Genomic DNA, 21,015 nt, shown 5'->3' with positions numbered 1-21,015 from the left:
CAATTCTTTGTTGTTAAATATTTAAAGCCAGTTTTATTACTTTAGGTGTACTTTCATTGTAAATGCACGTCAATGGAACTATGCGAGGCACCCACTGTGAATGTTGAAATTATATTCAATCATCTGTTATTTTCTTTGCGCCCTTGAAGGAACAAAATTTCAATGTATTTGAGTTTCAGGAAATTTTTCCATCTGGTCTCCCCTGTGTGTTTGTTTGAACTGAATATAGGCCAGTTACAACCTCTCTCTCTCTCTCTCTCTCTCTCTCTCTCTCTCTCTCTCTCTCTCTCTCTCTCTCTCTCTGTCCTCTCTCTCTCAACTGGCAATTTACCTGTTCCCAATAGCCTCCCAGTCCCAAGATCACGCACTTGGGCACTTCCTCCATCTTCGCACTGAGCATTGGCCAAACTCTCAGCCACCATAGGATAGACGTGGTGTTGCTCAGAGAGGCATTGCCTCACATCTCCAGCTCTTGAATTCAATTCAGTTAGATTTAGCAAAGGTATTATAAAAAGGATTAAGATAAAATATTCAATACTCGGATTAAATACCAGGTCATTGACATCAAAATTCTGACAGTTTCTGAGAACAAAACTCTTTCATACAAGTACCACACAATTGTGAAAGGTAGCTCTTCGGAAATTCAAAGACTCCAGGTATTTCAATAGGCCCAAGAACCTCCCATCATTGAAATTGGAGGAACGGGGCCCTCTGTGTTGCAAGGCTGTGTTACAAGGGTGCAAGTTACCTTAACTCCTCGAGTCTCATTTCCTATGATGAAAACCCAGCATGTCATGCAGTGTCCAGAAGATCGATGCTCACACCATTGGGTTTAAGACTGTCCAGGACCAATACGATGTGCTGATTCTCAAGTGTGTTTTGTCTCACCCTGAAAAAGGATGATATCAAAGACTGACACATCAGTTTACCTCCTGTGGATGCTGCAGGACCTGCTGAGTTTTTCACTGTCCAGAAGAACTTTCGTGTATTAAGCAGCAGGCTACACAGCTGCTTAGTTTCTCCAGAACATTTATGTATTGAACCTGACTCCAGCATCTGCAGATTTTCTTGTTTAACTCTCACTACCTATGCCTGGTTCTAATTCTGGAATTTCATCTATAGTTTCTGATTAAGTAAGTATCACACTTACTTCTCAATGTTAGTCCTGGCTGGGGTTTCAATGTCATCAACTAATTCTTCCATGTTATCTGTACCTTTGACCAGTCCATGCAAGAATGTCTCAAGGTCATGTCATATTTATTCTATCTCAGTATTTAACAAATATCTTTGAGCATGTTTCTATTGGAGATCAGATATTGTCAGTTTGAAAGTGTGTCCCCAGTGTTGCTTCTGGCTATGAGCTCCTCCAGGCAGCAGTATTGGTGTATGTAGCAGTAAAAGCAGATTGTAAATTAATTTAGTAATTGTTTGAAGGGCTGGTTCTTGATTATGTTAATAGTGACCATTGAAATGGTTGCCCACAGGAAATTCAAGCCGAGACCCAAAGACAGAGTGGGAGGGTGTTGAGTGAATTGTTTACTCAAACTGTATATAATTTCTCCAAAGCAGAGGAAGCCACTTGAGTACACTGTTGGAGTAGATTAGATTGGGCGATGTGCATGGAAAGCTCTGCTTCACTTGGAAGGTCTGTGTGTGGCCCTGGATGGAGGTGAGGGGGTAGATGTTGGGGCAGATTTGCACTTTCTGCAATTCCAGCCAAAGTAATCACAGAATTTAAGACATTTCCCGCTATAACATTCCAGCCTGAAACTGACCATTTCTGCCCATGAATATTGCCTGACCTCTGTGTTCCTCCACACCTCATGTTTGCTCGACATTCTGAGCTATTTCAAAGCATCATTAAGAATTTAATAGACTTTAGTGAGCAAATTGGGTTGTAAGAACAACGCTACAGCTTCAAGGAGATTATTTTAAATCCATAATTTATTTAATGAACTGAGTCTTAGTTTTCCAGCTGATGTGGTGGGCTTTGATTTCAGGTCTTAGATCGGTTGAGGTTTTTATCTGAACCTTTAAATTGCTGATGCGGTAATTGGATTGGAGTTAGATTGTGGCTGAAGCAGCTGCTGGAGAGCATTCTGGAAGAGGATCTGTCCTGGAACAGAGTGAAAAGATGAGAGAGTTTGGCATCAATGTTTCCAGATGCCACTCTGTAGATTTTGGTGAAAGAGAGGATAATTAAGATAGATTTCCTGTAAAAGGAATAGGGAGCCAAGAGAATGGATTGATTGGATAGTCGGTGCCAAGATTTTGATGCAAGGAATTAATTGACTTTACCCATTCTGTCAAGATCAGTGGGTCTGGGTTCAAATACTAAATCCTTCCTACTGCATTACTAGTCTCAAGTACACGGAGATGTCAAGCATTACCTTCAGAAGATATTCTCCACATTCTCTTAGTGAACAACAAACAATCAGAATAACATACTATTAAATGCTCTCCAACAGTACTGCTCCAACATCCCCATCTCTCAACCTACATGCATGGGCAGCTTGTCAACCACAACAAGTGGTTTATACAACATTGAATTATGTATTTACTTCTCTTTTGCAGGATAATGAGGAGCAGGAAATGCACACATGCAAGTCCTAGCCTCACTGGAAGATGTAGTGCTGGTATTATGGGAGGGCTTGATTCCAAAACCATGGCCACCAGTACAACTCAAACCACCACCTTACAAAAGAGGCAGACAGACAGCCAGAGACTTCCTCAAAAAAAGTAGGAAAAATGGCAAAGAAGTCGGGCAGAATTCAGGGAATGAACTTCATAGCAGTTCCTTCACAGCTGGAAGTACAACAAAAATTGAGTAATTACATTCAGATGTGATCAAGAGACAAGAAATAAAGGAGCATTTCAGAGGATTTTACAGGAAGTGAAGGAATAGAGATAGTGGCAGCTGAGAAAGGAGAGAATTTGAAGAGAGTGAATGTTAAAATAAAGCCATTGCCTAAATTAAAGTTGATTCTAGTCAACAAGATGAGTAAATCGAATTTATTGGGAGACGAAAAACCAAAGGAAGAGTTTTAGACGATAGACTTGCAGTGTACAAACAGTAGAGCTTCTGCCTCACAGCATCAGAGACTGTTCAGTCCTCATACCATAGGCTGTCTATGTGGAATTTAGATATTCTCTTTGTGACTGCCAGTGTATCTTCCCACATCCCAAAGACATATGAGGTGTTAAGTTAATTGACCACTGTAAATTCCAGCTAGTGAGCAGATGAGTGGTAGAATAATAATGAATTGAATTGTTCATTGTCATGAGAACTAGGTTACAGTGAAAAGCTTTGTTTTGTGAGCTATCCAAGCAAGTTGAGCTCAGGTAGCAGTGCACCCCTAGTCATGTTAGGAAGTATGTGCCAGTGTGGAGCGGCCAGTATGTGAATGTAGGAGTTGGCATTTAGAGGCTTTGGCTCAGTACACTTCAGTGAGCAGGATGTACAAAGAGTAAGCTGGCAACTAGGGCAGTGGAATGCTCCGATTGCAGGATGTGGGAAATCTGAGAGAACGCAATCGTCTCTGGTGACTACACCTTCAAGAGGTGCATCCAGCTGCAGCTTCTTACAGAGTGTTAGGGAACTGGAGCTGGAGCTGGATGAACTCTGGATCATTTGGGAGGCAGAGCAGGTGATACACAAAAGCTATAGGGAGACAGTCACATCCAAAAGGCAAGAGACAGGTAACTGGATGACAGGAGAGGAAAGGGAAACAGGCAGTCAGTCAGAATACCCATGTGGCTGTTCCCCTCAACAATAAACATACCGTTTTGGATACTCTTGGGCGAGGGAGGGGGTGATGATCTACTAGGGACAAGTTGTAAATGGCAGGTTTCTGGCACAGAGTTTGGCCCATTCAGCAAAGAAGGGAAGGGGAAGAAGAGGAGAGTAACAGTGATTGGGGATCCGATAGACAAATAGATAGGAGGATCTATGAACAAGATAGAGACTTCTGAATGGTGTGTTACCTCCCAGGTGCCAAGGTCAGGGATGTCTCAGATTGAGTCCACAGCATTCTCAAACAGGAGGGAGAGCAGCCAGATGTCGTGGTCCACATTTGTACCAATGGCATAGATAGGAATAGAGATGAGGTCCTGAAGCACAAATACAGGGAGTGAGGAAGGAAACTGAAAAGCAAGTCCTCAAGGGTGGTAATCTTGGGATTGCTGCCTGTGCCACGCACCATTGAGAGTAGGAATAGGAAGTGATGGCAGATGAATGTGCAACCAAAGAGTTGGTGCAGGGGGCAGGGGTTCAAATTTGTGGATCTCTTCTGGGGAATGTCTGACCAGTAAAAAAAGGACGGGTTGCCCCTAAACTGGGGAGGGATCAATATCCTGGCAGGCAGGTTTGCTGGAGATGTTGGGGAGGGTTTAAACTAGTTTGGTTGGGTGGGTGGGAACCTGAATGTGAAGCAGAGAATAAAGCAGGAGGTGGAAAGGATGATGTGGTGTGTTGTGGGTTTGTGAGGAAGGAGAGCTGGGGAGGAAGCATAGATGTAGTCAGCTGCAGGGTTGGAAATGTGTATTTCATTGCAAAGAGTATTAGGAAAAAGGAGATGAACTTAGAGCATGGATCAATACGTAGAATTATGATGTTGTGGCCATTACAGAGACCTGGCTGACGCAAGGACAGCATTGGCTGATGCATGTTTAGGTGTTTTAAAAAGGATAAGATGGGAGGAAAAGTGGGGGAGGGGAAATAGCATTACTGGTCAGAGATAGTATCACAGCTGCAGAGAGAGGACACGGGAGTGACTGTCAACTGGGTTGTGTGGGTGGATCAGAAATAGGAAAGGAGCAAGCGCTGTATTGGGATTACTCTATAGGCCACCAAATAGTACTCAGGACACTGAGGAGCAGATAAGAAGGCAGATTTTGGAAAGAAAGGTGCAGAAATAATAGGGTTGGCAACTTTTCCCAAATATTGATTGGCACCTCCTGACTGCAAGAAGGATAGATAGGTCAGAATTGTCAGGTGATTCCCAAAAAGATTCCTGACACAGTAAGTGGACTAGCCAAGTAAGGAAGTACTGGGTAAGGAACCTGGTCAAATGACACACCTCTCGGTGGGAGAGCATTTTGGTAATAGTGACCTCAACTCCCTGAACTTTAGCATAGCTATGGACAAAGACAAAAGCAGACAAAATGGAAAAGTGTTTAATTGGGGAAGGGATCATTAGGATGGGATGAGGCAGGAACTAGGGAGAGTAAATTAGGAACAGATGCTCTTGGGAGAAAGCACGGAAGTAATGTGGAGGATGTTTAGGGATCGCTTGCGCAGGGTTCTGTAGAGGTTTGTCCCACTGAGACTGAAAACAGATGGTAGGAGATAGAAAGCATGGTTGACAAAAAAGGTGAGGCAGCTAGTTAAGAGGAAGAAGGAAGTATACATTAGATTTAGGAAGCAGGAAACAGAAAGGACCCCTGAATTATATGGTAGCCATGAAGGAACTGAAGAAGAAACTTAGGAGAGATAGAAGGGGTCATGAGAAGGCCTTTGCAAGTAGGAGTAAGGAAAACCCTAAGGCATTTTATGCCTATGTGAAGAACAAAAGGATAACGAGAGTGAAGGGAGGGTACCAACATGTTTGTGGTGCTGGAAATGGTTGGGGAGGTCCTAAATGAAATCAATGCTTCAGTATTCACCAGAGAAAAGGGATTTGGTCAAGGTAAAATCAGAATAGAATAAGCTTATGTGCTGGGCCATGTTAAGATTAAGAAAGAGGAAATGCTAGATCTTAAAAACATTAGGATTGATAAATCCCCAGGGCCGGACGAGATATACCCCAGGTTACTATGGAAGGGAGGGAAGAGATTGTTGGGGCACTGGCAATGATTTTTGCATTCTCCTTGGTCACAGGAGAGCTTCCAGAGGATTGGAGAATGGCAAATGTGGTCCCCTGATGTCATATGTTAATAGAGAGAATCCTGGAATTATAGGCCAGTGAGTCTTACATCACTGGTTGGTAAACTATTGGAGAGAATTCTTAAGGACAGGATTTACGAGCATTAGAGAGGTACAATCTTCTCAGGGATAGTCAGCATGGCTTTGTGAGGGGAAGGTTGTGAGAGGAACAAATTTGTAGGGAGATAACGTATATGTGTGAAAATCATAGGGTAGTGATCATGGGAGATTTTAACTTCCCACACATTGATTGGGATACCCATACGGTTAGAGGGCTGGATGGGCTGGAGTTCATTAAATGTGTTCAGGATTGTTTTCTAAATCAGTTAGTAGAAGAACCGACTCGGGATGGTGTAATACTGGATCTCCTGTTAGGGAACGAGCTAGGTCAGGTAGCGGACATTAATGATGGAGAACCAATTGGGTCTAGTGATCATAATTCTGTTAGTTTTAGGGTAGTTTTAAGGAAGAGCAAGGAGAGGCCTAAAGTTGAGGTACTGGATTGGAAAAGAGCAAATTTCGTAGGAATAAAAAGGGATTTGAGGAGTATTGAGTGGGACAAGATACTTTCAAGTAAGGATGTTAATGAAAAATGGAGGATATTCAAAAAAGAAATTTTAAGGGTACAGAGTAGTTATGTCCCAGTCTGGATCAAAGGAAAGGCTGGAAGTCATAGGGAGGCTTGGTTTTTGAGGAATATTGGAAATTTGGTTAGGAGAAAAAAGGAGGTGTACAAGAGATATAAAGAGCAGGGAGCTGAGAAGTTGAAGGAGGACTACAAGGAGTGTAGAAGGAATCTTAAGAAAGAAATTAGAAAGGCCAAAAAAAGGCATGAAGAGGCTTTGGCTGACAGAGTAGAAATAAATCCAAAGGGTTTCTATAAGTACATTAAAAGTAAAAGATTAGTGAGAGATAAAATTGGACCCCTTGTAGATAGCGAGGGTAGGCTGAGTGAGAAGTCTGAGGAAATGGGGGAAATTTTGAATGATTTCTTTGCCTCGGTATTCACTAGGGAAAAAAATGTTGAACCAGTTGAAGTAAAGAAAAATAGTGGGGAGGTCGTGAAGCATATAAGGATAACCGAGGAGGTAGTGATGGCTGTGTTAAAAAAGATAAAGGTGGATAAATCTCCCGGACCGGACAAAATATTCCCTAGGACACTCAGGGAGGCTAGTGGACAGTTAGTGGGGCCATTAACAGAGATATTTAGGATGTCACTGGCCACGGGGGTGGTACCAAAGGATTGGAGGGTGGCGCATGTGGTTCCTCTGTTTAAGAAAGGGTCCAAATGCAAACCTGGGAATTATAGGCCTGTAAGTCTGACGTCTGTGGTGGGCAAGTTGATAGAAAGTGTTCTGAGGGATGGTATTTACAAATTTTTGGAGGTACAAGGATTGATAGGGAGTAATCAGCATGGTTTTGTCAGGGGTAGATCATGCTTGACAAACCTGATTGAGTTCTTTGAGGGGGTTACAAAAAAGGTTGATGAGGGGATAGATGTTGTCTATTTGGACTTTAGTAAAGCTTTTGACAAAGTTCCCCACAGGAGGTTAGGAAAAAAGGTGGAGGCATTAGGTATAAATAAGGAGGTAGTGAAATGGATTCAGCAGTGGTTGGATGGAAGGTGTCAGAGAGTAATGGTAGAAAATTGTTTGTCCAATTGGAGGGCGGTGACTAGTGTAAGGTAAAACATCATGAGATGGGAATGTGTAGGGAGTTACCCTGTACAGGGCAGTAACAAGAAGGGGAGGTGTCCTTGTACTCCTGTTAGGTAAAACATCATGAGATGGGACCGGAGAAGGAGTCACCCAGTACTAAGGAGTAACAGAATGCATCCTTGTACTTACAAGATAAGAGAGACATTGATGGATTGAGAGGCAGGAAGCTAGCAGGGAAAGGATAGCAACAGTTTTAGTCATTGGACAAGTAATGATATGATGATGTTCTAAACATGTATCCAAGGGTATAAAAAATCACCATTTTGCTGATAACGGCAGAATGCATTCTCCGACTAACTTGTTAGTCGCAAGTGTTACAATCCGGTAATAAAGAACAAAGAACCCTGATTTCGACTCAGCCTGGTGTTTGTCTCACTCATTCATGAACAAAGCAGACCTAACACTAGTGGAGTTCCTCAGGGTTCGGTCCTGGGTCCACTATTATTTGTTATATATATATTAACGATCTGGATGTAGGGGTAGAGAATTGGATAAGCAAGTTTGCGGATGACGCAAAGATTGGTGGTGTTGTGGACAGTGAGGTAGATTACCGTAGATTAAAAGGTGATTTAGGAAGGCTGGAGGTGTGGGCTGAGAAATGGCTGATGGAATTTAATACAGATAAATGTGAGGTGCTGCATTTTGGAAAGGCAATTTTAAATAGGTCATATACATTGAATGGTAGACAATTGAGGAGTGCAGAGCAACAAAGGGATTTAGGAGTTGTGGTAAATAGTACCCTCAAGGCTGATACTCAGGTAGATGGTGTGTTGAAGAAGGCATTTGGAATGTTGGCCTTCATAAATCGGAGTATTGTATTCAAGAGTAGGGAGGTTATGATGAAATTGTACAAGGCATTGGTTAGGCCAAATTTGGAGTACTGTATACAGTTTTGGTCACCAAATTATAGGAAAGATATAAACAAAATAGAGAGAGTGCAGAGAAGGTTCACGAGAATGTTGACAGGATTTCAGGGTCTGAGTTACCGGGAAAGGTTGTGCAGACTGGGGCTTTTTTTTCTGGAGCGTAGAAGATTGAGAGGGGACTTGATAGAGGTGTTTAAGATTTTAAAAGGGACAGACAGAGTAAACGTGGATAGGCTTTTTCAATTAAGAGTGGGGGAGATTCAAACTAGAGGGCATGGTTTAAGATTGAAGGGGGAAAATTATAAGGGGAACATGAGGGGAAATTTCTTTACGCAGAGGGTGGTGGGGATGTGGAATGAGCTTCCGGCAGAAGTTGTCTAGGCGGGATCATTGGTTACATTTAAGGAAAGACTGGATCGTTACATGGATAGGAGGGGACTAGAGGGGTATGGACCGGGTGCTGGTCAGTGGGACTAGGAGGGTGGGGATTTGCTACGGCATGGACTAGTAGGGCCGAACTGGCCTGTTCTGTGCTGTAAGTGGTTATATGGTTATATGGTTGTCCCTCATGCTCCTGATTGTGTTTTTGGAGGAGGTAATGAAAGAAATTCATGACCTAGGGTAGTAGATGTGGTGTATATGGATTTTAGTAAGGCATTTGACAAGATCCCCAATGGGAGACACGTACAGAAAGTCATGAGGCATAGGATACATGAAACCTTGGCTGTGTCGATTCAGAATTGGCTGGCCTTTAAAAAGCGGAGATTAGTAAGGGATGGAAAGTATTCTGCCTGGAGGTCAGTGACAAGTGGAGTTCCGCAGGCTCCTGGTCTTTCTGACTATTATAAATGACCTGGATGAAGATGTAAAGGGATGGGTCAGTAAGTTTGCTGATGAGAAGTGGTGTAAATAGTGTTGATGGCTGTCGTAAGTTCCAACAGGATATAGACAAGATGCAGATTGGACAGAAAAGTGGCAAATGGAGTTCAATTCAGATAAGTGTGAGGTGATGCAATTTGGAAGGTCAAACTTGAAGGCAGAGTACAGGGTTAATGGTAGGATACTTAGCAGTGTGAAAGAACAGAGGGATCTTGGGTTCCAAATCCAAAGATCCATCATGATTCCCACGCAGGTTAATAGGATAGTTAAGAAGGACTATGGTCAGATGGGCTTCATTAGTCGGGAGATTGAGTCAGGTGCCCTGAGGTAATGTTGCAGCTCTATAAATTTCTGGTGAGACCACACAGAATATTATGTTTAGTTCTGGTCACCTCATTACAGGAAGGATGTGGAACCTATGGAGAGGGTGCAGAGGAGATTGTGTCGTGGTCACGTGCTTGCCTTCATTGGGAGCAGTCTGGCCACCGCTGATGACCTAAGCGATGCGACACGTGTGGGTACTAGTGTGCATGCGCGGGTGTGTTAAGTGTCAGTGTACTGGTGATGGATCTCAGACGCAGGAGGATGAGAGTGAGTGTGTCAGGGTCACCCATGTGGTCAGAGGAGTTTAACTGGGTGATGTTTGGGGAGTTGAAGAATGCAGTGTTGTGTCTAGTGAATAATAAAAAGTCAGCTTCATGCCGTGCTGAAAGAAACGAGTAAATAAATTCTTGTTTGTAAGCTGTGGTAAATCTGTGCCATTCCCATTTACCAGGATGTTGTCTGGATTGGACTGGAAAATAGGTTAGCAGAGCTAGTGCTTTTTCTTTGGAGCGAAGAAGGTGATGTACAAGATTTTGAGAGGCATAGATAAGGTAGACAGCCAGCACATTTTCCCTAGAGTGAGAGTAGCAAACACTAGAGGACATCTGTACAAAGTGAAGGGAGGAAAGTTTAGGGGACATATCAGGAAGTAAGTTTTTTACACGGACAGTTGTGAGTGCCTGGAATGCATTGCCAGAGATGGTGGTAGAGGCTGAAACAGTAGGGGCAGTTAAGATACTCTTTGACAGCCACATGGATGAAAGAAAAATTGAAGGCTATGAGATAGGGAGGATTTAATTTTTTTTTGAAAGGCACATAGTTGGTACAACATGATGGGCGAAATGGCCTATATGGTGCTGTGATGTTCTATGTTCTGTGTATAGTTGTGGGCTGAGTGTGCAGCCCTGCAGGGCAACTGTCATTTAACTGATACAGCGGGAACAGGCCCTTCAGCCCAGCAATTTATCTGCATTTAGTCAATATCCTTCTAAACCCTTCCTCTTCATATATCTGCTGAAATGTATTTTGAACATCTAAATTGTGACCACTTCTACTTTTTCATCTGGAAGCTCGTTCACAATACAGATCACCCTCTGAGTGAAAAAAATCACCTCACGTCCCTCTTAAATCTCATCCCTATCACCTTAAACCCATGTCTTTAGTCCTAGAATCATCTACCTTGAGATAAAGACTGAGCATTCACCTTATCCATGCCCCTCATTTTGTAATCTCTATTAGGTTAGCCCTCAGCCTATGCTCCCGTGAAAAATTGAGCCAGCCAATCTCTTTATCGCAACTTCTCCCTATAACTCAAGCTGTCCAAACCCAACAAAATCCTGGTGAATCCCTTCTATACCCCTTCCAATTTATTGATGTCTTTCTTGTCCCTGGACGACCAGAACTGCATACCAATGGTAAGGATTATCAAAGTCAGGAAGTTGAGGATCTGGTTGCGGGGGGTGGTTCTGAGAAGTAGATCTTAGAGTTTAAAAATGTGTTTGGGACTAAGGTGTGGAAGGCAGAGTTGTAGTTAATAATGAGGAATCTAACAGAGGTGTACTTGTTTTGTCATCCAGGTGTTTTAGGGCTGACTTTCGGGCAAGGGAGAAGGCATCTGCCAAAGAGCTGTAACAGAGTATGAGATAAATAAAATAATGAGATCCGTGTAAAGAGGTGGTTGATGTTCAGCACTTTGGTGGGCTGAAGGTCCTATTTCCTCGCTGAATTTCTCTAGGAGTCTATAACCATTGTACGAGAGAGACCAACTTGGAGAGCTTCAGAAAAATCAACGACATTGATTGACAACGTGATCCAGTAGATTTGTAAAGGTAAAGGTTCCATTATTGTCAGGTAATACTACATTTAGAATGTAACACACATGACATTCTTTAACTTTTGTCGACCACAAGGCAGACAGAGAGTCACCACTTTGCCCCTGTCAGAAACCTGCTGTTCCTAGGCGGTTTCACCTCCAAGTCTTGACCCTGCTTAGCTTCCAAGATCAGACCTCATAGGAACATCAGGAGCTGCAGAGTAAGTTATGCTCTTTTAGTTGACATTTTCACTAGGATTGAGGTAGTAGATGTGGATTGTCTACAAGTGTGATTTATGCGACTTCACTGAAACGACTTGAAAAGAAAGTATTGTCCTATTTTGGAAATTGAGCAGAGAAGGGGATACAGTGAGTAAGGTTAAAAGGCAAGAATTCATTGGATGGATTTGATTTATTATATCCCACAAGGATCTGTGTGTCCTTTGCAATTATTCATTGCATTTATTAATAACTAAGATGGAGCAATATAAAGCTTCATCTAATGCCAATGAGGCAAGGATTATGAGTTTGGATGGAACACTGAATTGCAGAGATATTAGTTGATTCACTGCAAATGTGTGACAAATAGCTTTTGATAGATCTAAAAAGGAAGCCAGAAACATCAGAAACTTAAGAGACTAAGATTCCGTGAAACAAATTAATTAAAATGTCATCTGCAGAAAATTAGTATCTTCCTCTAAGGCACTGGAGGATAACATGCAAGTTCAATTAACAAATTTATTAAATAAAATAAAATACTGAGGAAAAAGTTCAGGGAACTGTTCTGTTAAAAAAAGGTACAAGCCGGTTGAAAAATCATAGTGTAAACACATAAATGAGAACAGTCACACAGTGCCATTTGTAAAGGGGTAAGCACCTAATATCACATAATTCATCTGCACCCCTTATTTCAAAGGGAATAACACAAAAGGACAACATCCCAAACAATCTCTGAGGACTTTGACACAATGAATGTATCTAGATATTTAGGTCAATTGATTGTGCTTCCTTCCGATCCATTAACGGACTAGTTCCTCTGATCTGAAGCATCCTCTTCCCTCGTGATGATAAATGTGTTGAGGTACTACAGCCTTTCATCAGACCTGGTATGGATTGATGTGGGCCCTTATCCTCATGATGCCTCAGACTCTCAGTAGCGGCATGTCTTCGTCATCTCTCTAGTCATCTTGCTACTTCCAGGATCCAGTTGCGGTGTCCTTTAATCAATTAAACAAAAGAACTGCACTTCTGCTACTGTCCAGTTGGGATCCTTCAATGGAATCGATATTGTAGCTCCCATTAATTTCACCACTATCTTCTCTCTGACTTCAGTATAACCTTGTGGTATATCAATACCATGTGGTCTGTTGGTTTAACTTCATTAAAGCTTGCTTTGGGAGGGTTTTCTTTGGGAAGGTTTGCTTTGGGGTGTTGCACCTGAGTCAAGTTGAAAAATCAGTAGTTACTGTCACATCAACATCTTGACACAGATATATTTGGTGGGTGCGCCTTCTGCAGAAAAAAAATACTCTTATTTTGCACCAGATACATCATGTTCAATGGGTGCACAAATCAATACATTCAGTTCATGACCTGTGGAAGACTTTTTGATTGAGCACTGTTTGAAGAAATTACTTACCAGTCCATACCCCTCACACGTGTTCCCCTGAGCCGAGCATTTTTCTTCTGTTGCCCATTACTGATGTCCACAAACCAACAGCAGCTCAGCTACCTTGGCTGTATTTTCCCACCTTTCTATTTTTCCCACCAATTCTTTCTATTTTGCCCACCCAGTAGTTCAATTGTATAAGTGCAACTGGACGAAACAGCGTTCTTTTGTCCTCGGAGTAAAAAGATGGAAACACGTAGATAGATATTTACAAGCAATTTATATGCAGTACAGATTTAAAAATAAATAAATATTTGGAGGGATTGGATGAACAGTTCATCAGTCATTCAGCAGTCTCACTGCCCACGGGAAGAAGCTGTTTCTCAGCCTGGTGATTCTGGCTCTGATCCTTCTGTGTGCGGGATGGTTGGGGTGATTAATGATTTTGTGAGGCCATCTTCAGACAACTATCCTGGTAGATTACATCAGTGGTACGTGTAGCATAGATAAAAGAGGGAGAACAAACACTTTTATTAGCTTTCAACAACGGGTAGGGTTCACTAATAGGCTTCAGAGGGGTTCTGGGTTTAGGCAGGAAACCAGGGTTATATATGGGTAAACGGGTGGAGACGGGAGGCAGGGCCAGTCATCAATACAACATTCTCCCCGTGACTCCCAGTTCACTGCAGTAGAGGAGTAGACCCCAACGATCCTGCCTGCTGCTCTTATGACCCTGTGGATTAACTTCCAATCCAATGTTCTACAGCAACCGTCCTACATTGTGATGCAGCCGGCCAGGACACTCTCGATAGAGCTCTTATAGAAAGTTGACATGATGGCCGGTAACTTTGCTCACTTCGGTCTTCTCAGGAAGTGCAGTCACTGTTGCACCTTCTTGACAAGAAAGGAGCTGTTGTATGTCTAGGATAGGTTACTATCATATCTGCTTCCACCCTTTCCCCGGTAGTGCGTTCTGGACTCCGACTACTCTCGATGCAACCTTCCCTGGTGAAGCCCAGCTGACTGTCCCTAATCAGATTATGTCTCTCTAAATGCTTGTAAATCCTGCCTCTCAGCATCTTCACCAACAGCTCGCCCACCACTGAGGTAAGATTCACTGATCCATAATTTCCTGGGTCATCACTACTTGCTTTCTTGGGAAACCATACTGGCAACCGTCCAATCTTCCGCTTTTCTCCTGATCCAGTGATGATGAGAAGCTCAGCAATCTCCTCCCTTGCTTCCCGCAGTAGCCTTCAGAAAGTGTAGTCTAGTCCTGCTGACTTTTATAACCATGCTTTTCATCCTCTTAATGTCTTTCTGCTCAAGCCTTTCTGTCAGCTTTAAGTCATCCTCACAATTGCCAAGGTCCTTTTCTCTGAAGCAAAGTATTCATTCAGTACTGTTACCTCCTCCAACTCCATGCACACATTTCCACTATCACCCTTGATTTGTTCTACCCTCACATGACTCATTCTCTTGTTCATCACATACTTGTAGAATACCTTGGGGATTTCCCTTCATCCTACTCGCCATGGCCCCTTCTAGCTCATTCCTGACAATTTTGGAATTCTCTAGAGCTCTGTCAGTTCCCAGCTTCTGAAATCTCTTGTAAACCTTTCTTCTTAATTAGATTTTCTACATCCCTTGTGCACCATGGTCCTTTTACCTTGCATTCCTTTCTGCACCTCAGTAGAATACTTGTACAGAACACCATACAAATGTTCCCTGAACATTTCTCATATTTCCGCAGAGTGCATCCGCTCCCAATTTATGCTCCAAGCTTCTGTCTGATAACATCAAACTTTCCCCTACCCCAGTTAAGTATTTTCCCAAATTGTCTATTCCTTCTCTAGCTCTATGGTAAAGGAGAGTAAGTTGTGATCACTCTTTCCAAAATGTTTGCCCACTGAGAGATCTGCCACATGATCTGATCTATTTTCCAATGTCAGGTCAATTATATCCTCACCTCTAGTTGACCTATCTACATATTGTTGTCAGGAAACCTTCCTGAACACACCTAACAAAATCCACTACATCCAAACCCTTCACTCTAAGATGGTGCCAATCAATATTCAGAAAGGAGAAATTACCAATCACAATAACCCTATTATTTTTGCACCTTTCGAGGATCTCCCTCCCTGTCTGTTCCTCGGCATCTCCATTACTTTTGGGGGCTCCATCATATACACTGAATCTGGTTATTGCTCCTTTCTCTTCCTGACTTCCACCCACAGTAAATAGTCCTTCCCCCTTTTCTGCAGGTGTGGTAGTATCCCTGATCAGCAATGCCATTCCCAACCTATTTTACCTCCCCCTTGTCCTTATTGAAACATCTAAAGTCCGGCTCATTCAGCAGCTATTCCTGCCCCCATGGGAGCTAAGTATTTTTCATGGCCACAGATCATAGTTCCATGTATTCACCTACACTCTGAGTTCTGCTGCATTCCTAATACTCATGGGATTACACACATTTCAACCCATTCAACTTTCTGCATTTATGCTCCATCCACTGCCTGTCCTTCCTCGCAATCTCACTACACACTGCATCTACCATTTCACCAACTCCTCCAGCATCTGACATAACATTCTGGTTCCCATCACCTTGGCTAGCTAACTTAAACTCTCCCCAACAGTTCTATCAAACCCTCCAGCAAGGATAATTGATCACTTTCCCATTCAGATGCATGCAACCTTTTTGTTCAGGACATACCTTCCCTGAGGAGATCCCAATAATCCACAAACCTGAACTCTTGCCCTTTGCACCTACTCTTCAGTCACACATTCTTCCTATTTTTGACCTCACTAGCAGTTGGTACAGGCAGCAATCCAGAGATGACCACGCTTGAGATCTTTTTCTTTAGCTTCCTCTCTAACTTTCTATATTCACCCTTCAGGACCTCATCATTTTTCTTCTCTGTGTCATTGGTACAAACGTGTACCACACCATCTGGCTGCTCACCCTCCTCAAGAATTCTTTGGATTTGATCTGACCCTGGCATCTGGAAGGTAACATACCATCCAAGAGTCTTGAACCTTTCCACAGGATCTGAAAAATTTCCTAGCCAATCAATCCCAAATCACTATTGCTCTCCTCTCTTCCCTTCCCTGCTGAGCCACAGAGCCAGAGACCTGGGCTGGCTGCTGTGTCTTTTCCCTGGTAGGTGGTTTTCCCCCACCCCTAACAGTATCCAAAAGAGTTTAGTTATTGAGGGGAATGGCCACAGGGTTACCCTGCACTGACTGCCTATTTCCTTTCCCTTTCCTGACAGCCACCCTGCTGCCTGCTCTCTGCTTCCTAGGTGGGACTGCCTCCCTATAATTCTTGTCTACCACTCCCTCTGCCTCTCAAATGATCATCCACCACCAGTTCCAGAACTCAGACTGTGAAGATCTGTAGCTGGGTGCACCTCAAAGGTGTAGTCATCAGGAACCCATGCCGGGTCAAATTTCCCACATCCTGCAAGAAGAGTGTTTCACTGGCCTGGCTGCCATTCCCACTGCTCACTTTGTACAATAAGAAAGAGCTTTCTGGATCTCACCTGCTCTTTCCTGTACCTTTTTCCTTGAGGGCCACGATCAACTGCTCTGCCTGCTCATCCTCTGCTCACCGAAGCCTCGAAAGCCAAAGTGTCAAAATCCTAATCTTACACTGGTTGCTCCACAGTGGTCACTCCACTTGAGCTCCCCATCCTCTTATTAACTACAGTTAAGTAGCCAATAACTAACCTTCTCCATTACTTTTCAAAGCTCTCACTCTCACTGAAACTCATTTTCGCTGTTCCTGTGAAGGAACTTGTGAGATGTCGAGCAGCATGTGCCTGCAGACTTTGCTTTCGCCATGAGTGCTCAGCTCAGCCTTTCAGGAATGATGCCACATGAATATGCTCACACCAAACCTGCAGAGCCCTTGCTTTCCCCAGAAATCTCCACTCCATTTGACTTAAAAATAGCGCGTATCAGCTTTTGATTTGAACCAGCCTCCTCTATCCTATCTCATCGTTTCAGTATTTTTGTGATTGTTTGGATGTGGCAGACACTTTCGATGCAAAGGATCTGTGCAAATTTTCATTCATGCACAACTAATGTCAATTTAATTTAGAGATACAGCGCAGTAATAGGTCATTCCAGCCTGTGAGACTGTGCTGTCCATTTACACCATGTGACCAATTAACTTACTAACCCAGGATGTCTTTGGAAGGTGGAAGGAAATAGGAGTGCCCAGAGGAAACCCATGTGTTCACAGGGAGAATGTACAAACTTCATACAGACAGAGGCTGATTCAAACTCAGGTCGCTTGCCCTGTAATAGTGTTTGCACTAACCATTACGCATACTTCTGTTAAGGTGAGCGTAGTGGTTTGCACAATGCCTTTACAGCGCCAGCAATTGGAACTGACTGGGGTTTGAATCCCTCGCTGTCTGTAAGAAGTATGTACGTTCTCCTGTGTCTGTGTGGGGTCTCTGGTTTCCTCTCACCATTCAAAATGGTGTAGGTAAATGGGGTGTAAATTGGGCAGCACTGACTTGTGGGCCGAAATGGCCTGTTACTGTGCTGTATATCTAATTTTTTTTAAATTAAATCTCAGTAATTCATTCTCAGCTTCTCATGGGTCATCTGTACTGTAGCTCCATCCACTAATTGATTTCATCATCCTTAAAAGTCTGTCTAACAAAAATACTGAAATGATACAGGGCGAAAAGAGATCATTTGGCCTGTTATTATGTTTGCATGAATAGACAATCACATTTTTGGGTTGTACACTTGATTCCCAGTCTCAGCAGCTTCTCATTGGCGGAAGCTCCAGTTTTCCACTCTTCTTGAGAAAGGAAGTACTTCGTGCTATATTCTTGAGCAGACCAACCACTAAAGATAAAGTTGTGGTCCCTTGGCCTGCCATTCAGTACCAGATGAAACTATTTCTCTCTACTTAATCAAGTTACCTATTCACCTTAAAATCCTAACAAAGATCACTCCTGAACATTCTACATTCAAGGGAAAGTATCATATTCTATGTTCTCATACTTTTTTTTGAAAAATGGTTAGTTCTTGTCTCATTCTGGAGAATCTGCCTGGTTGTGGTATCCTTCCTGAAGTATCAAATTCAATTTGATTGGTGTTTATTATTATGGTGCATGAGTGCAGTCTTCCAAAATTCTTACTTGCTGCAGCCACACAAGTATGTAAGATATGCCAACAACAAAATGCCATAAGACAGAAAAAGAGATCACAAATATAATAGATCAATAAATAGTCATCTGTTTTTGAACCTCGAAGTCTGTACAGTTGTGATGTGCCCTCCTTCTGTCATTCAATCCTCTTGAGATGTATCCTGCTATACTGTAAAGTACACTGCTCAGAATGTCCCTGATTTCATTATGTAGGCCTTGATATAATGACAAGTCGAAGGCCTGATTAAAATAAGTTGAGGCATGTTTTTCAGAAGACCTTCCAAAGCATATATTCATTATTTTATTTTGTTATTTTCACAGAGGAAAAGACTGAGGTATTCTGACCTTGATGTTGAGGTAAGAATTTTTGCAGGTTAAGTTCACAACTGACAAAATGTTCATATTTCCATTCATTTGTTAAGAACAATCTGTGTTATTCAGAAGCTCCATAAATAGTCACTTAGAGTTGATGATAGAGTCACAGCTGTTAGCTAATCAAGGACTTTCAATGAGCTTATATTGTTTTAAAGATAGAACACAAGTCATTTACAAGTCTCCAAAAATAAATGACAGCTTTGATTTTGTATTGTGCAGTGCACACTGGACAGAACACAGCTTTGTTCCGCGTGGTGTCATTGCAGTATAGTGGGGACCAAAAATGTTGTTTTGCAATTAGCCTCGGAGGAACGTTTTTACTGTTGTTTCCATTCTGTTCATTTTTTTCATGGGACCAACATCCTCTATAATTGCAAATGCAAGACTCAATTGTTTCAAGTACCACTGTGTGTGAATAATCCATCATTGCTGTAAATCTAATAATGCAGATCTATGAACAATAAACAATTGACCATGCAAAGAGGGTATACAGTTCCCAATCGATCCTTTCCAGCTTTCCCCCCTTTAAACTGTACTAAAAGCACCTTCCCAGTCATTTCTCCAAATTGTGGAACACAGTTCTGCATAATATTAAAACGATGGTTGAGAATGTAGGTGGAACAGTTGGTCAAGAGAAAGAAGGAAGTGTACTTAAACTGATGAAAACAAAAATCAGGAAGGGTTCATGAGAATTAGAAGCTATCCAAGAAAGAAGGGGCTTAGGAGAGCCACTTTGAATACTTGGTGAGTAATGAAGTGTTCGGAGGACAATTTAAAAAGGGTGCAGAGGGCAAAGAGTGAACCAGTTTTGATTTGTATTGAGTGTTGATTAATTGGGGAATTGAGTTCATTGGCAGGGACCAATAAAAGGAGGGGTAGCTAAAGGAGTGAGACTTTGGCAAGCAGAAGGTGAGAAAGAGCTTGCTAGATATCAGAGAGGTAAGGCTAGGTATGTTAGTTAATCCTTTAATTAAATTTTGATCGTGGAGTCAACTAGGGGAGTGGGTTGCTCTGGATGTAGGAAATCTGGGACAGTGTAGTTGTCCCGGATGAACTATACCTGTAAAAGGTGCATTCAGCTGTAGCTCCTTACAACTGGAGATAGGAAGCTGGATGATCTGTGGATCTTGAGAGAGACAGAGGCAGTTGTAGACAAGAATTTCAGGGAGACAGTCCTCCCTAAATTCAGGGGGTAGGTAGCTGGGTATCCCTCAGAAGAGGAAAGGGGAAGAGTCAGATAATGTAGAGCATCCCTGTGGCTGTTCCCACCAACAAGTTTTGGATATTGTTGGTGGGGGTGACCTACCAGGACTCTGGCATGGAGGCTGCTCCCCTGACTAACGAGGGAAGGGTGAACAAGAGGTGAGCTACGGAGATTGGGGATTGTTGGTTAGATGAGTGAATAGGGAATTCTGCAAATGAGATTGAGGCTCCTGTATGGTATGTTGCTTCCCAGGTGCCAGGGTCATGGATGTCTCTCAGAGTTCATAAGATTCTGGAGGGGGGGGGGGTGAGCAGCTGGGTTTTGTGGTCTTTATGGGGACCAATGGCATATAGAAGTAGGATGAGGTCTGGAAGGAATACAGGGAGTTGGGAAAGAAGTTAATAAAACTGGACCTCAAGGGTGGTAATCTCAAGACTGCTGCCTGTGCTGTGTGTCAGAGAAGGTAGGAACTGGAAGTTATGGCACATGAATGTGTGGCTGAAGAGTTGGGGCAGGGTTCAGATTCTGGATCTCTTCTGGGGAAGGTCTGACCTCCCCAAAAAGGATGGGCTGCCCCTGAACTTGAGGGGGACTGATATCCCGGCAGGCAGGTTTGCTAGAGCTGTTGGTGAGAGTTTAAACTAGTTTGGGGGTGCGGGAGTGGAAATCAGAATGAGTGTAGAGATTAGGGTAGAAGTGAACCAGGGTGTTGGGGTTGAGAAAGAGGAAAACAAAAAAAGTCAAAAACAATGTGCAGCAAAGAAGACGATGAGGACAGGAAGATGAAAAGACAGGATACTTTACTATACAATAGAAAGACAGTGAATCAGTAGCCGATACTGGTCTAAGGGTACTGTACTTGAATGCATGGAGCACTAGAATGGAGGATCTTGTTGGACATTTACATTAAAATATGACATTTTGGCCATCACTGAGACAGTTTAATGATGGATGTGAATGGGACTTGAATGTCCCAAGGGTACAATGTACAGAAAAAATAGGTAGGTATATTCTTTTTCTAGAAAGGAGGGAATAGGATCGGATGGAGTAGAATCTGTATGGGTTGAAGAAATGGCAAGGTGAAAGGACCCTATTGGCATTTGTATACAGGCCCCAAACAGCAGCCAGGAAGT

The 21,015-nt window shown here is 42.7% G+C and overlaps 1 protein-coding gene across 17 annotated transcripts in view; it reads left to right on the top strand.

Annotated features, from left to right (window-relative positions):
- The window catches only part of LOC138741615 (adhesion G protein-coupled receptor B2-like), a 711,436-nt gene that overhangs the window by 647,451 nt on the left and 42,970 nt on the right, over nucleotides 1-21,015 (top strand). For 14 of the 17 annotated variants that reach the window (XR_011343611.1, XM_069895953.1, XM_069895952.1 and 11 more), the window contains one exon: nucleotides 18,625-18,660. The exons of 1 other annotated variant lie outside the window; for it this stretch is intronic. Coding sequence is in view for 13 of the 16 variants with exons in the window: in XM_069895953.1 (XP_069752054.1) it covers nucleotides 18,625-18,660 (36 nt within the window). In the remaining 3 variants the exon portion in view is untranslated. Of the gene's footprint in view, nucleotides 1-11,287; nucleotides 11,540-18,624; nucleotides 18,661-21,015 lie in introns of all 17 variants that reach the window. 2 more of the 17 variants (XR_011343612.1, XR_011343613.1) reach the window with 1 other exon arrangement.

The sequence above is a fragment of the Narcine bancroftii genome, chromosome 8 (assembly GCF_036971445.1).
Source record: "Narcine bancroftii isolate sNarBan1 chromosome 8, sNarBan1.hap1, whole genome shotgun sequence".
Taxonomy (NCBI): Eukaryota; Metazoa; Chordata; class Chondrichthyes; order Torpediniformes; family Narcinidae; genus Narcine; species Narcine bancroftii.
The sequence above is the reverse complement of the archived record's forward strand: the minus strand, read 5'-3'. Positions and strand labels throughout refer to the sequence as shown.